This window comes from Lithobates pipiens, unplaced genomic scaffold (assembly GCF_037356315.1).
Source record: "Lithobates pipiens isolate NorthernLeopardFrog02 unplaced genomic scaffold, aLitPip1_a1.2 Scaffold_13, whole genome shotgun sequence".
NCBI lineage: Eukaryota > Metazoa > Chordata > Amphibia > Anura > Ranidae > Lithobates > Lithobates pipiens.
This window is the reverse complement of record NW_027507718.1, coordinates 72,520,764-72,537,374: the sequence shown is the minus strand read 5'-3', so window position 1 is coordinate 72,537,374 and position 16,611 is coordinate 72,520,764. Positions and strand designations below refer to the sequence as shown.

Below are 16,611 nucleotides of genomic sequence, written 5' to 3'. Positions count from 1 at the left end.
TATGTATTTAAAAGTGAGGTATGCCTGTATACAATTTTCTTTCGATTTTTTTCTTTTAGATTTACCAAAACCATGTAATATGAGGTCAATCCTAAACCCTTTCAATTTATATGCAATCAGACAGGCCCTTGCACTACATAGTTGAAGGTAAATCTAAAGGAAATCGAACAGCAAAAGATGTATACAGTAGTGTGTATCCAGCTTTAGTTTGAATGGAGCCTAATACCCCATACACAATATTAGATTTTCTGCCAATTTTTGTCTTCAGATTTTCCAAAACCATATAACATGAGGTCAAATCTTAAAGCAGAGTTCCACCCAAAAATGGAACTTCTGCTTTAAAGGAAGGTGACCCCTTGACAAGCCACATTTGGCATGTCATTTTTTTTGGAGGGGAGCAGAAACCCTTTTTAGAGGGTTCCAGCTCCCACTTCCTTCTGGCACAACCGCGTCGCTGGAAGTAAGATTGTCTCTCCCCCCTCCCTCTCGGCCAGGTCCCAGATGGTTGTCTGGCCAGTCACAGCACGGCTCGCGCATGCGCAGTGCGTGCCCAGCTGTGAAGCCACAGCGAGGCGCCCACAGTGTCAATGCCGGCGCCACAAAGAGGAGGGGGAGACGAGCGGGGCTTCGTTCCCCCACATCGCTGGACCGTGGGACAGATGAGTGTCTGATTATTAAAAGTCAGCAGCTGCAGTATTTGTAGCTGCTGACTTTTAGACCCCTTCCACACTGAGGGTGTTTTGCAGGCGCTATAGCGTTAAAAATATCGCCTGCAATCCGTCCTCAAACAGCTGCTCCATTGTCTCCAGTGTAAAATGCTTTCACACTGGTGCGGTGTGCTGGCAGGTCATCAAGAAAAGTCCTGCCAGCAGCATCTTTGGAGTGGTGAAGGGGCGGTGTAAAATCAATGGGGCAGCGTGGCTATACCGCCAGCAAAACGCCACTATTGCGGTGCTTTGCGGGCGGTTTTAACCCGTTTTCGGCTGCTAGCGGGGGTTAAAAGCGCAAATTCGATGGTAAAACGCTGCTCAAAATAGCAGCGTTTTACCGCCGACGCTATGGACGGCACAATGTGAAAGGGGTCTTTTTTTTTTTTTTTCATTGGAACTCCACTTTAAGAGTTTTAATGTGTATGCAATCAGGCAGGCCCTTGTACTACATGGTTTTGGTAGATCTGAAGACAAAAATCTGCAGAAAATCTAATAGTGTGTATGGGGCTTAAGTTGTACTTGATAAGCAGAACTACATACAGACCTGACAGTGTGTTACAATGACGCAGTTCCAGTGCAACGCTTTGAAAACAGAGAAAGCTAGTGTACAATCATTGATTATAAAGCAATAATGCATGTAATTTCTGAAACAATGGTTAGTAGGTCATTATTGTCCAATGTACTGGCACAAAATCTGGCACATAACTAGAATTCAGATATATGTCTGGCACTTGGGAGAAAATGTACTTGGCAGAACCGCACAGTCTAGCAGAACACAACACTTCTGTGTGTGGTTTTTGACTAAAGCATTATTGTGTTCCTTACAATTTACTTGATCCGGTGGCTCGTGAATGGGTAGGGTAGCGAAACCAAAATACATGGCATGTATGGCATATCTGAATCTGTCACGAGGGTAATATTACATATACATCCCGTATGCCCGGAGAAGAACGTGAGCTAAGCAAATTTCTTATCAGATTGTCAAAGCACTGCTAAATGACCTTAGTTACATACTCATTGCTTGTCTCGGTGTCCCTGCACTACCCACATTTCCCAATGCCTTCCTATCTCATGCTGCTGCTGCTGTGTAACACTATCTACATCTGGACAGCACCAAGACTGTGAAACAGCAAAGTCACATCTCTTTAAGGAATCTGTTTACTTGAAATAAATGAATCCCAACTCATCAAAACAACCAAGAAAGGCTATAATATCACTCACCAATTTATCCTGAAAGCAAATTTACAGCCCCTCTAGTCTCTAGTGATGGGGGGGTTGAAAGCAGGTATCGGAAGTTTTTTTTACCTTAATGCAGAGAGTGCATTTAAATAGAAAACCTTTTGAGTTCAGATCCACTTTAAAGTTCCATTGTTACCACTCCAGTGTGAACATGCCATTCTTTTACTCACCGTTATGGGCTTCAAAAGATCAATGTTGGAACGGAACTCATGCTCCAGCAGATTGAGCTTGTCCTCTGGAAGAGCACAGATTACTGTCTGGCTAAATTTTGCAACTTCTTCATTGTGAATGGTGACATATTCTGCCAGCCTAGAGCTATTGCATAGATCCTTCAATCGTATTTGAAACCCAGACACCAAAACCTGAATAAATAAAGAAAGCAGTTTTAGGGTCATTGTAAATTTATATCAATCCTATCCATGCTTATGAAGGATTATATCGAAAAAAAAAAGCAATGAAATAAATAGACTAATTCTGCTTATATTTCCATATGGGCAATCATTTCAACAAGTATCGTCCTAGAATACACACAATGCACGCATTTATTGAGTTTCCAACTAAAATTCATGAGAATGCAGCTTTTTACTTAACTAGGACCAGTACTTCATGAATTTAGGACAGGCCTTATAAATAATACATCAGAATCAGTAATGTGTCACTGCTTGCTAGCACTTTCCTTACTGGAGAGCCCTTCTGTGTCTCATTGAATTATATGTGTATTGTATGCACATGAACCTAGTAGCCAGTTAAAATACTAAAGACACAGGCCCTTGACATGCCCTGTGTCAAAAACATATCTATTGATCTGAACAATTCAGAAGTTGGAACCGGTCTACATCATTTGGTCTAATGTGTGAAACAACATGAACTTGCTTGTAACTGGGTGTTGGCTGGAAAATATAGCTTAGGGATTTTGACTAGGAACATATGACAAGAGCTGTAGTGTGTTACGAATCATGCCACACTCAAATATCACTTATGGGTGGGCTTAGCCATAAATAGTACACAGAAACGGTTTACTCTAGTACCTGTTCCAGTTTCAGATCTGCATCCATTATTTCTTCCACTACAATAGGAGGCATGCTTATATTTTGCTGAAGGAAGGTAGTGAATTTCCCATTATCCATTAAGCAGTCCCTAAGCTTCAAGCCTGTAAAAAAAACACAACAGAAATACACTTACTATAAGTATATATGTAAGCATGAGATCAATATAATGTTTACCAAAAATATATAAATTATAGGAAGCTGAATTATGATCGAATAATGAAATATTGCAATTAGGATTCATCCAGGGGCAATTTTATGACTGCTGTCTGTGGGCATACATCTATTGGCAACCCAAGCATTCTCATCTATGCACTAAACAAACTATTAGCATTGCTATTCTATAAAATAATGATCTCTGGGTTAGCTAAACATGGCAGAATTGTGGGTCACATTTTACATAACCTGATATTTGATTTTAATGGCAATTTCACTGCTACAGCCTTGGCACAGGTGCACTGTGTCTAATACTAAATACAGTCCTAAATTACTATATATTAATTTATATGTTTGCACCAATAGACAACAGCTAGACTGCTCTCCAGTTTAACTAGCTTTTGGTAAATGAACTACTGGTGTAATGTCGCAAATGTATATTTTTGAATTTTTTTCCCCCCCATGTACTGGATATACCGCCAGCAGTCCTCTGCACAAGACTCTGCCCAAAAGGAACCACATTCAACACATTCACTAAGCTCTAGGGTGAAATTCATTTGCAAAGTGAAAAGCCTATTTGCCTTTATTAAATCAATCCCCATGACTCTCCTCCCAGCCATCCTGTAACGTACTGTTTGGTGCCCAAGTATCTACGGTAATCACCAGGCCTGAAAGCTGTCATGTGAAGGAAGGGGATGGGTCCCAAACTCCAACCCAGTGATTCTGCCAATGGGTTCATTAGACTAGCAGGGGAGAAGGTATGGGCTCACTATTCTCCCTGCTCTAAAGCAAACCTACACGTTCACATTTAATTACATTTCTACATTGCTATGTTATGGAAAAAAAAGAATAAGATGCCCACCCACCCATACAAAGCATGAAAATTCTATACATGTGGGACTAAAAGCAACTGTACACCATGCAGGCTATTGCTTATAAAATGGCACCTTCCAAAGTGCTTAAACCACTTTCTCATTCTATGAGATGAACATTTTGCAAACTACTGTATACTAAGCAATAAGAAGCAATGAAAATTAATTTTCAACAATCTTTACAGTAGCAAACTGAAATCTTATTGGTTGCCCTGGGTTATTCTACATACTATATTATCACTGCTAATTCTGTTATTAAACAAGCCTAAGAACATCTCAGAATTGCTAAAATTTAAAATAGAAGAAGGTATTATTTATAGTAGAAGAGAGAGAACTGTCCTACACAACGTACTACGCTTATGCCGTGTACACACCAGCGGAATGTCCGACAGAAAATGTCAGATGGAAGCTTTTCATCGTATATTTCGATCATGTATATGCCTCATCTGACTTATTTTTTTCGAAAATAGAACATGTTCTAAATATTTCCAACAGAACCAATTCCTATCGGGAAAACCGCTCGTCTGTATGCTGTTCCGACGTACCAAAAACGACGTATGGTCTGAAGCAAGTACGAGACGGAAGCTATTAGCTACTGGCTATTGAACTTCCTTTTTCTAATCCCATCCTATGGTTTGTACGTGACTGCGTTCTTGACAATCAGACTTTGGTGAGATCGTGTGTACGCAAGACAGTTTCAGTGGAATTCTGCGAAACTGCTTCGGAAAAAACTTCAGAGTTTATTGCGACTGGAAAACCGGTCGTGTGTACAGGGCATGATCCTCTGATTGCATTTTGCACTCCTGTATTGCAATGCATCTGGCTGTGTATAGCAACATTCTACAAGAAAACATCAGAAGTCATGTTGGAGTATACATTAATTATATGTGTTTACTAGGATCATCAGCAGTTGTGCAACCGCTTTCACTGACTCTGCAGATCTGTACAGAGTCACAGATCTCTTTAAATAGACACGAAGACCCAAATAACAGCAGAAGTGTGGCATGTAGTAAATATTAGCCTGGCACACACAGTAACCCGCAGAACAAGATTCTAATGAAGAGCAGACCTATAAACATTTTTATCTCAGGCTGCAGTCTTGTGAGTAAGACATGTCTGCATAATTCACTGCTGACAGACGCACTTGAAAAAAATGCTTAGCTTACAAGTCAAAAATACATCATGAAAAGGAAGTGATAAAGTGTAGCCGTGTGTTAATATGAGCGCTCATATACATCAGCTTCATAATAGTAAAAGTAACCCACTTTGCAGGACTTTTTGGAATGTTTCAACCATAGTAGAATATGGTAGGTGGTTGCCACATCCCTGGATATAAGGAAAGAGTAAAATTTCCCCCTAAGGTGGGACTTTGAATGGCAACAACACTATAAAGAGTTTAAGTCTTTAAGGGTATAAAACAGAATATTTAAACATATAAAATATGATAAATCACATGTGATCTATAAAAACAGAGCAAAAGACAAGATCATTGCAAACATTTCAAAAATGATATATTTTTCATGTATGTATATGTATTTATATTATACTCTCCAGTTTCCGAGAACAATCTTTGGTACCCGTGTTTCAGGTTCAAGCCCTTCATCGGGGTATTTATACAGGAGAATCTACATTCAATAATTTGTCAAATGGGATAAATGGTGCAGTATTCAATTGTACAGTTGTTCAAGCAGAGGCAAAATGGTCACTGCAGCAGATGGCGTGGTTGGAGGTTTAGTGCAGCCCCCAAGCTCAACCAGAGTGCCCCACGGAGGTCTGCACAGAGGCAGATCGCAAAAATAGCGGTTAAACAGGTAACAGGAACTAAATTTATGAAAGAGAGGTCTCACAGTATGGGCCAGACAGGGCCTTCTACAGTTCTTCAGTATAAAGCGAAATGTATACACACCCTTCAATCCTTTCCTTTGTGGTATGTTGCCCTGTGTATGGGCCGTCCCCCCTAGCAGTGCCTGAGAGGACAGTCCGTAACACAGGACTGTCTGGTGCATACTGCGAGACCTCTCTTTCACAAACTTAGTTCCTGTTACCTGTTTAACCCCTATGTTTGCGACCTGCCTCTGTAAACTCATTTTCAACAATGAAACATGTGAGGCATTTTCATTCCTGAACAATGTCAATTATGTTGGCATAAAACTCATAGCCATTGAACCCTATACCAATCATCTGAGAGGCTGGAAAACTGGGGGGGGGGGGGGGGGGTACTTATACTCACAGTTTTACCTATACGCGGGCATGATTCAGTTCCTTTGTGTAGTGTGAGTACCCGAACTGTGACCAAAAACAGTTAGTCCCTTGCACATTGGGGTTGATTTCCTAAAACTGGAGCACGCAAAATCTGGTGCAGCTGTGCATGGTAGCCAATCAGCTTCTAACTTCAGCTTGTTCAATTAAGCTTTGACAAAACAAACTTGGAAGTTGATTAGTTTCTATGCAGAGCAGTACCAGATTTTGCCCTCCCCAGTTTTAGTAAATCAAGCCCAGTGTGTCCCTCTCTGTGTTTTTATGTGCCTGGGAAGAACAGGTACAATGCCAGCCTCACTGCAAGCAGGGTGTCAAAGTCTATGGCAGCCAGTAGCCTGATGTGGCTGAACGCTGTACCAAGTGGCAGACAAATTTAGGCCTCTATGCATTCTGACACTAAGGCCTGGCACACAAAAGAGGGATGCATTGCTCCTAGAAGGTCCTGTGTACAAAGGCCCTTAAGCATACCATGCCTTATGCCCACGATAGCACACGACAGCATTTTCTGACAACAAATGTTGGATGTGAGCTTGTTGGCTGAAAGTCTAACTGTGTGTATGCTCCGTCAAACATTTGTTGTCGGACTTTCCGCCAACAAATGTTGGCTAGCAGATTCTCAAATTTTCCCCCAATAAAACATTTTTGTTGGAATTTCTGATCATGTGTACACAAGTCCACGCACAAAAGTTCACGCATGCTTGGAATCAAGTAGAAGGAGCCGCGCTGGCTATTGAACTTCCTTTTTCTCGGCTCGTCGTACGTCTTGTACATCACCACATTCCCACGTTGGCCAACATTTGTGTGACCATGTGTATGCAAGACAAGTTGGAGCCAACATCCTTTAAACAAAAATCCATGGTTTTGTTGTTGGAAAGTCCGATCGTGTGTATGGGGCATTAGAGCACTTGGAAGAGTTGATCTCAGCCACAGTTCACTTCAGTGTAAATGAAAACCATGCCTGAGCACAGAACTCTCCCAAAATAACTGAGCATAGTAGCAGGAATCACTATGGCCTAGTTGGCAGAGGTGATGATGTAAGCGTGCCCATGAGCACTTCCTTCTTCCAGTGTGAGTGCAGACCAGAGGTGTGGGGACAATCCAATTTGGGTATGGTTCCGTTCAACCATGCCGTGTGAGTACACATTTAGAGATGTACAACAAATTCACAGCTGGCCTTCTATACTCCAAAAGAAATCATAGATATTTTGTGAATCAAGCAAAATTCATCATATAATGCCCATGTTTTCTATGATGATGATTATCAAATACTAGTCACTTCACATCATGTGTAGCTCTTAGGCCTCATGCACACTAGGCATTTAGCCCCTGTGCATGAGACTTCTTGTATTCCAGGCATTTTCCCTGGGTGGATACTATCCTAATAAATGTTAGCACCGCTTTTGTTAGCACTGCTTGGTGCACCATCCAGCCATGTCTAACCATATCAGCTTTCAGCATCTCAGAGTTTTACAGGCAGACAGCAGTCATGCTGGACGGTGCCCCTGTGCCTGCCACCCACAAAAAAAAAAACAAAAAAAAAAAAAACAATCTCATGCACAAGTTAAAAGCCTAGTGTGTAGGAGGCCTAAGCCCTTGTACACACGGTCGGAGAATCCGTCGGAATGTGTCCTATCGGACCGTGTCGTCGGATAATCCGACTGTGTGTGGTATGCATCGGACTGATTCCCAATTTTCCAACATGTTGGAAATATTTCCCGACCAACTGGTTCCATCGGACATACTCCGATCATGTGTAGCGAATTTTGATCGGACCAAGTGCCACGCATGCTCAGATCAAATTCCTACATCAAAGCTATTGGCTACTAGCCTGAATGTAGTCCCATCGTAACGAAATTACGCCATCACGTTCTGAAAGATCGGATTTTTTGACAACTTAGTCCGACCGTGTGTATGCAACAGTTTCGGACACAATCCGTCGGACTAAATCTGACGGACAAAATCCGACGGATTTGGTTGGCAGAATCTCCAACCGTGTGTACAGGGGCTTACACTGAAATGCATTTTACTGTTGTGCTATAATAGGGCTTGTGGAAGATATTTTCCTGTCATAGACAAAACTCTAAAAGTATCTGACATGACAGTCAGATTTGAGAATGAGGCATTCCTTAATACTACAATATGACAAGATCTGTCTCAGTCTCATGATTATGTGTCCATCAGGATGCACATTTATGATACAACTGACAGCGGAAAAAAAAAAATACACAGCTCTTGGCGCTCAGTCAGCTTGGATGCCGTTTAATAAATGCCAAAAGAAGCTCCTGGCACACAGTGAGATTGCAATACCAAAAGGAACACTGCTATTTTCTGAGTGGATGGAATTGTCAGGTTACTGTCGGTCACTGCCCTCTTCAGCATACATCAGCAGCATTTCTTGAACTACTTTTCTCTTATATGACCTTGGCTTGATAGGTTTTAAAGATCATGCATCTATAACATTTCATGTGCTTTGAGATAACACTTGTATACCAATGACTCATTTTATTTTATCCCATTGTTAAAAATGATGATGACAAGGGAATATGCAATGTTTTTAAATATTTTCCTTGGTATGTTCTGAATAACAAAGTAAAAATTTCTTTTGTCAGCTAATTGTAAAATATTTGCAGTTCAAGGCTGCAAGTGGAGTTGTAGGCTTCTTTTCACAAGGTTACCTTAACTGCTTTGACAAAAGGAGCCTGTTTACGGAGCTCAATAGCCCAAGTAATAAGTACACATACATAGTTGAATAGGTCAAATAAATGACAAAGTTTCCCCTTTCCCCGCTCTTTGGTCTGTAAAGCTGCCTGCAGAATTTCAGTTAGAGAGAGACCATGTGAAGAAAACAGCATTTAGTTTTTCTAAAGCACATAATATATGCATATACATAAAAGGTGCAATAATAATAGGTGTAATAATGGTATAAACCATTGTTAATATTTGTATAAACCTAAAAATATGATATATACAATATATATGGATTATCTCTCTCTATGGATTATCTCTCTCTCTATATATATATATATATATATCTATATATATATATATATATATCTATATATATATATATATATATATATATATATATCTCCATCTATCTATCTAGAGAGAGGGAGAGGGAGAGGGAGAGAGAGAGTAGGGAGGCAGCCTTAACTGGTATTGGTAAATCATGTAAAGACAGGGACACCCAGGTCTTTCCTGGACTTTTATTCAGCAAAGCAGTAAACAATGGGAGTCCAAAGCCTACAACAAACCAAAAATCTGCTTGCCTGACCCACTTACTATATCCAAGTCTGTTCCTGACTAAGGCTTCATGTACGCTGGATGTTTGGAAAGCTCTCCTAAACGCTGTAATTTGACAGCTAGTAACCAACATTAAAAAAATGATGGTTTTGCCACTTTTACATGCCGCGTTTAGGGGCGTTAATGAGCGTTCGTTTAGAAGCATTTTCAATGGGGAATCATTCTGTCTCCTACCTGAGACTATCAATGGGTTCTAGCTACAAGGAATGGAGGCTTTATCTTACCCAAAGCTCAACAAAGCCTCTGGGCTTTAGGGCCCGGTAAAGAACCTAATAGTATTCTGGCAAAACACAAAGTTTGCTTTTTCCACATCATTCCTGAATCCGGGAGCCTCTCACCATGTGTAATAAACCTAGGCGACACACCGCAGTGATATATATAGATATATATATATATCTATATATATACACACACACACACACACACACACACACTGTATAAATATATCCATTACACAGATACGTTTTTTCAGAAAGACTTTGGTGAACATTTCATAAACAGTTAAACATCAGAGCATATACTGAGTGAAAAGTAATTTAAAACCAGAGGCTGTATCTGCTGCCAAATTCTTCTGCTTATTGGAAGGTCATCAGAAGCTGGTTTTGGGGCAGACCAAATACCCAACTTGTCAACATGACACGTTCACCCTCCTGGAAACATAACCCAAATATCCTTGTGACATGAGGCAAAAATACAGCTTTAACAGAAAGCTTAAAAGTATACCTTTAAGGGTTTTAAAAATGCACTGAGGTAATGTTATACGTCACCTGAACTGCTGAAGTTGAACCTGATACTAATAGAATAGTGAAAAATGTACTACAAAATTCTAAATTCTGAAATTCTGTATACGAATAGCATAGACACACAACACACACACACAAACACACACACACTTATGCCCCGTACACACGTTCCGATTATCGGACCACAAAAGTCGCTTTCGGACAGATCGTGCGATAATCTGTTCGTTAGTACGCAGCTTTCGACAGCCGATCGCGACAGTCCGTCCAACCAAATCCGAAGGGACAAACAGGAAAACTTTGGTCGGATGACAGCCCGTCGTACGACAATCGTATAGCCAGTACAGTATGCGTCCGATAAATGTCATTCGACAAACACCACGCATGATCGGAAACACGAAAATAAACCAGAAGGACACACAGGTCACATGTATTTGACATCATTTAAAATACGTAGCTACGCACGACGGAAGATTGTTCCAGAATCGTACGACAAAAATCTTACACACAGTTTGCACTGTTGTATTCGATCTTAGTTGTATGCAACAAAATGTGAACGATCGGTCGTACGATAATCGGAACGTGTGTACGAGGCATTAGGCTGATTTCACCAAGCAAACAACAGGGTTGCCTGTCCCTGTAGAATCACTCCCTCTGTAGCTGAGGCAGAGAGAGGTCAATCTGTTGCTGACTGGAACACAGCTGAATCTCGCTTGCTAGTGATGTGAGTGATATCTCACTGCCTCAGCTAGCTAGTGAGCACGTCCATAGATATGATCCTGCCTCCGGCCTTAGCGATCCTGCTACTGCTGGGATTTTCCACTAGCAGCAGAATCGCCCATCTGACATAAGCCTTCATAAACCTGTCAAGATAGAAAAATGAGGGTTTCTAAAAGTTAAGGCTCCTGGTCTGTGATCCTTCTCCAGACTTTTATTATCCAGGAAGTCACTGAACGGAACTTTTCCAGATCAGACAGTGAAGACAGTATCTGGATGACAGGTCAGAGCCTCCATCTTTTAGCCAGAAGTGGCAGTCTCCATACACCTATCCTTACGCATTTACTAAAAAGTACAGACACTACCTAAATTTACCTCCATTTTTTTGCCTAGAAGTTCTAGAACAGTGTTTGTTAACTTTTTTTCAGTTAATGCGCCCTTTAAAAAATGATGCACAAGTTAAAAAACTGAACTAATAATTTTACATAACGCAACAACAGCCGAACATGTAGGACACCCAATGTTAAAGGGCACACTGGCACTGACTATTATTCCAATGTTTCTCTTCTCCCTCATTCATCTCAGTGCTGACTGGGAGGGGCAAAAAAGGATGCTTTGCGGGTGCCTGGGGTCCTCCTTATCAACCGATGATGTAATTGGTTGTTAGGATGCAGGGTGCTGGAAGGTTGTAATAGTGCAAAATTTAAACCTGTGGCTTTGTGCAACTAGAGGGCAGGTTTCATCAACCTGTTGGTTTGTATACAATTTTTGGACAATTTGTAGGCATTTTGCCAAGGCACCCTTGAAGAAACATAAAAGCACCCTGGTGGAAAAATCTGGCCTAGAGCATGCTCCAGCATACTTTTTTTCTTTGTCCTTGTTCCTTTAGCAACAAACAGCTTGCATTACCTCTATGACATTATTATCAGACTTGTAAAGTTTTTGGAGGTGCACTTTACTTTGGTAGTAAGTTTATTTCTATTGGCGGAGGCACACCCCCAGAACTAAACCTCCCAGGAGCCCATTTCTTATATAGGGTATATAAGGGTGTTGGAAGGCTTTTGAGAGTCAAGGTAGCTGTATTGTTTTGCTGGGAAAGAATTCAATAAATGCATGTGAAGAAGAACAGAGAAGGTTGGATGAAAGGGAGAGATTGATTAATTACAGAAAAGGCACCGTGCTGTCAGCTCAAATAGGAAGTTAGGAGCACACTGGAATTCTGGCAGATCAGCGTGTATTCTTATGTATTTGCAGAACAAACACTTTGGAAACCGTGAGTGTATTGCATAGATGCAACGAATATCTTTATTTATTTATTTTGCCTTGACATATACCTCTTTATCATTTGTGATGACATTTTATAATGTCAGACTGACCGTTTGCTTTGCAATTGACTTGGCATTTACAATGTAACTGCTGCTTTTTTTTCATTAGCGCTATGCCAAAATGGGTTTGCATTCTGACAACAGAAACAAAAATGTTTACAAAGAAATTCCTTGGTCAGGTGTAAGCTCTATGGCCCAGTCATACAAGCAAAGAAGGTGTCTGTCCGTAGATGTTGCAAGACCACAGTGGTTTGTAACATATTGCACATTTGGGGGGGGGGGGGGGGTAAACAAAGACTGGTGCAAGCCAAACAAGGGGCCAATTTCTATATGTCCACCTAACTAGTGTGGTAAATTGATAAAAATGTCATGCACCGATTTGTAAATAAGTCCAATGGTGGTGTGACAGGATTTTGGCACATGTATGAAGTAACTTCTAACTTCTACTGGGATCATCCTAAACGTCCTCCTTCTCCCGTCCCATTGTTGGCTGTCTATATAACCTCCCGACCCTCGCTGTTGGACCTTTCTCAATACAGTATCTATGCCACTCAGATAATGGTGTATTTTTTTTTTAATTAGAACATTGGCGCTACTTTATTTTGGCACACGTAATCAGACATTTATTGAAACTGTCACGTAGTGCTTTTAACATAATTTGGTGTAGCTGGTGTCACACCACAACAAGTTCTATGTCCTAAAACATTGATAATTCACTGCATGTACCAATAATTACACCACAAAACTTATGTTTTTTCCCCATTGTTAATTTTCCCCTTTAAGGTTTATAGCACTGAAAATACTCATTGGATCCCTACTATAGGATATCAGCTACAGGTGTCTACATGAAGTTATACAATGGTTACCCAAAGATCATTTACTTGTATCATATAATCTTTCATAATGACTCTTTACAACAAACATTTGCAAAGACACAAAGATAAAATAATCCCTTAATAGTTTCACGGCATCTGGCAAGCAGAGCTTTGCAGCAAAAATAACACAATCGATGCTGGGGTTATCGGTGGTATTTCTACTTGTGTCACTAAAGCAAACAGAACAAAAATGTAAATGATAGTTTCAACAGCAAATTAAGTTTACACATACTAGTAGTTTAGGGTGGGGATAAATGCTTTGAAACAGCAGTTGGGAGGTAAACCAACCAGCCTGGTGTTCTAAAGGGAACCCAACATGTTAAGTAGAAAGCAGAGATAAACCACTTCAGAACGTGTCACAGTGTGTGGTCTAATTATAAAGACTGTTGCTTGTTTTCATAGGCACCTTTTGCATTTTAAGAAAGCAAATGTCATAACACATTTTTGCAACATATTGCAAAAAATAACATTATACAATTTTGTGCTTAAAAATAATCAAGACCACACACAGAAAAAAGTAAAAAATCTGCCAGTCAGAGAAGAAAACAAAATATTATAACTAAAAGCTGAATGGAAATAAAAAAAATTAAAAAATAAAATAAAAACAAGGAAACAGGCCCTTCAGTCATGGCCATGTTTAATGCTTTCCCTAAAACAGGCCTTCACCTGAAAACTAAAGTAGCCGCTATTGTTCCCCCACATATATGTAACATTGAAGCATTTTTTGGGGGGAGGGGCAGTGATAAATTGTTCCCATTTCCTCTGTCCTCGCCTAGGAAAGGAAGATCACCTCATATGCCAGGCGCATGCAAGTAATGCTAGTTTCTTTGAACCCTGCAAGGTAGAGCCACCCCAAAAGAGGAAACCTGTGACAAGGATCTTTGGACCAGCATAATGCAGAAACTGAAGCTTTAAAAGAAGAAGAGAAAGAGCAGACAAGGCAACTGTACATTGAGCTGCAATTAAGATGTTATGGTTTATTGCCACTTTAACCTGTTGCTTTGCTCTGCATCCGGAAAACCAAAGTTATCTTTAAAGCGAACAAAAACTCAAAAAGTAAAGATCTATGTTTTAGAAACAGAAAAGTGTTACGCTGGCCATAGATGGATCGAAATTTGTCTGGTTCAGCAGGGACCAGCCGAATTTCCATCCTTCCATGGATGTATCTGTTTGAGAAGAATCGATCTAATGATTGACTCCTCTTGAACAGAACTTTTGGGAAAATTGAATTGCAGCCAATCAGAGATGAAACAAATCCTCCTACATAGGTTTTACTTGGTTATCTTGGTTATCTTCTCCTCTCTATACCCCTTCAAAAGACCAGATCATGTTAAAGATCTTTCTTCATCTGTCAGGAGCACAGAGGAGAGGACGAAGAGACTACCATTGCAGTGTGAGAGAGTTGGCTGGAGGAAAGGACCGCCAGCTCCACAGCAGAAGAACTGTGTTCTGAATAAACAAACTCCGTTCTTAGCTCCCCCTCCCAACAAATATTTATATCATGTGCCGGGAAAACTTCTCAGAATTGGCACATGCTGATAACAGAGGAACGAAGCACCAGAGAGAAACCACACTTAGAGCTTTGGAGAGAGATTAGTACACTACAGATATATGTGCTTTGCTCATTTTTCATTAGTGAGGTTTACAACCACTTCAATTGTGCCGGGCAGTATTCTGCAATATTACCTTTTGTCTAGAATTCCTCTTCAAAAATATCTTGGTATAGGAGTGTGCCTAAGCATTTCTGTGCCTACAGCCTCCTAGTTGTATATCTGCAGTGTGAGATCTATATCATTGTTACCAGACTGCGAATCTCAAAGAATTGGAGATTTGGTGAATTCAAACTGTTGCCCTGACTCTAACAAGATGGCGTCTCTAGACAGAGACCAGGTGCAGAACAAGGCATGGTAAGTCAGTAATAGAGAAAGATCAGAGCTGCAGAAGGACCACAGGCAACTCCGGTGACTAGTCCTTTTGTCTTCTGCCTGCCTTTAAAAACTGAAAATGTAATCATGTGAAACCAGCGTTTATACACAAATGCAGGTGTTGCTTAGATGGTTCAAATAGCACAATCTACATCTGTATGCTTCGCCATCTAGAAAAAGGTTACTGGCTAGTTTGTAAAATAGGCCAAAAACTTGTTGTTCCCTTTCTTTGAGCATTTGTCAAGCAAATATCTGTTCCTTATAGAAGTCCAATTGTACAAGTGTTTAAACGGGTCAGCTTTCTGTGTTTGATCTCATTTCAAGCATGGAATATTACCAAACAATAGTCACCTATATTATCTAACATAAACATAAAGGCATCTTTACCTAAACCAACAGTAATGTTCCATAAATGAATCTACTTCCAGCTGCTCAGCATTTCCTAATCTAAGGTGAGTAACAGGGCAAATATTTGCTCAGCTTGCAATATCTTTTATCATGTGCTTGCCATCTATGCCAGATTGGCCCCTATGTATAAAAATCTGATATGGGAAGGCAATTATCTATCGAAGAATTTTGAACCTTGTAAAAATTGCTTCATTTATTAGAAGGTTCTCAATCAAAGCTAATTCTTTATGGAACTGATAACGCAAGCTCCTAGTGTGTTACCTGTATGTAATCTCCATAACTGCTAATTCAGTGGAAGTATAAATAAAGAGAAAGGTGGCCAATGCTTATCTCAAAGATGAGGACACCCAAAGTGTGAAGCGAAGGTCAATTAAACCACAACCAGATTTACTAAAACTTTCTTTCTTTATTTTCACCTGTGACCTGACCGGTACATCTGTTGTATTTCAACAGACCAGGTTTTAGATGTACACATTAGAATCACTAATACACTGACAGAGGTACTTACATTGATCAGCTTGATCAGGTAAAACAGCTATTCCGCAAAAAACAGGTTGCTGTAACTGCTTATAAAGTGGTAGCTGGAGTTCAGCATGAATTTTTTTGGAGTATCTTAATCTACTAGTGAATCTAACACCCCTCCCCCACCCCCAACTGACAATGCTGCTATGACAATGGAAGTTCTGAGACAGGGAAAGGACAAGCATCCCTACAAGCTCTAGCTGCCTGTACAATGTGGAACATCCTTCATTAAAAGGTAAGCAATGTGACTTAGCTAAACAGAATTCCACTTCACCTCAATGCACACTTTACTAAACCAAGCCCACGGGGTTTGTTTCATGGATGGAAATCATATGTATTGGGTTATATTCTGCTGACCTATCTCACAGTACAAGCCATCACAGAAAGCCAACCTTTTTTTTTTACAGAATACACTGCAGGTGGTGGCACCAAACATGCCCAAGGAAAAGACACACAAGATGTCACGATTCAAACACATTGGGGTTGATTTACTAACACTGGACAGTGCAAAATC

General features: G+C 40.4%; 1 protein-coding gene across 4 annotated transcripts in view; it reads right to left on the bottom strand.

The window, feature by feature from the left end:
• The window catches only part of ABCA1 (ATP binding cassette subfamily A member 1), a 151,150-nt gene that overhangs the window by 75,193 nt on the left and 59,346 nt on the right, over positions 1 to 16,611 (bottom strand). For all 4 annotated transcript variants that reach the window (XM_077475186.1, XM_077475187.1, XM_077475189.1 and 1 more), the window contains exons 6-7: positions 2,978 to 3,099; positions 2,120 to 2,311 (exon numbers count right to left, since the gene is read on the bottom strand). In XM_077475186.1, the coding sequence (XP_077331312.1) occupies positions 2,120 to 2,311; positions 2,978 to 3,099 (314 nt within the window). The remainder of the gene's footprint in view (positions 1 to 2,119; positions 2,312 to 2,977; positions 3,100 to 16,611) is intronic.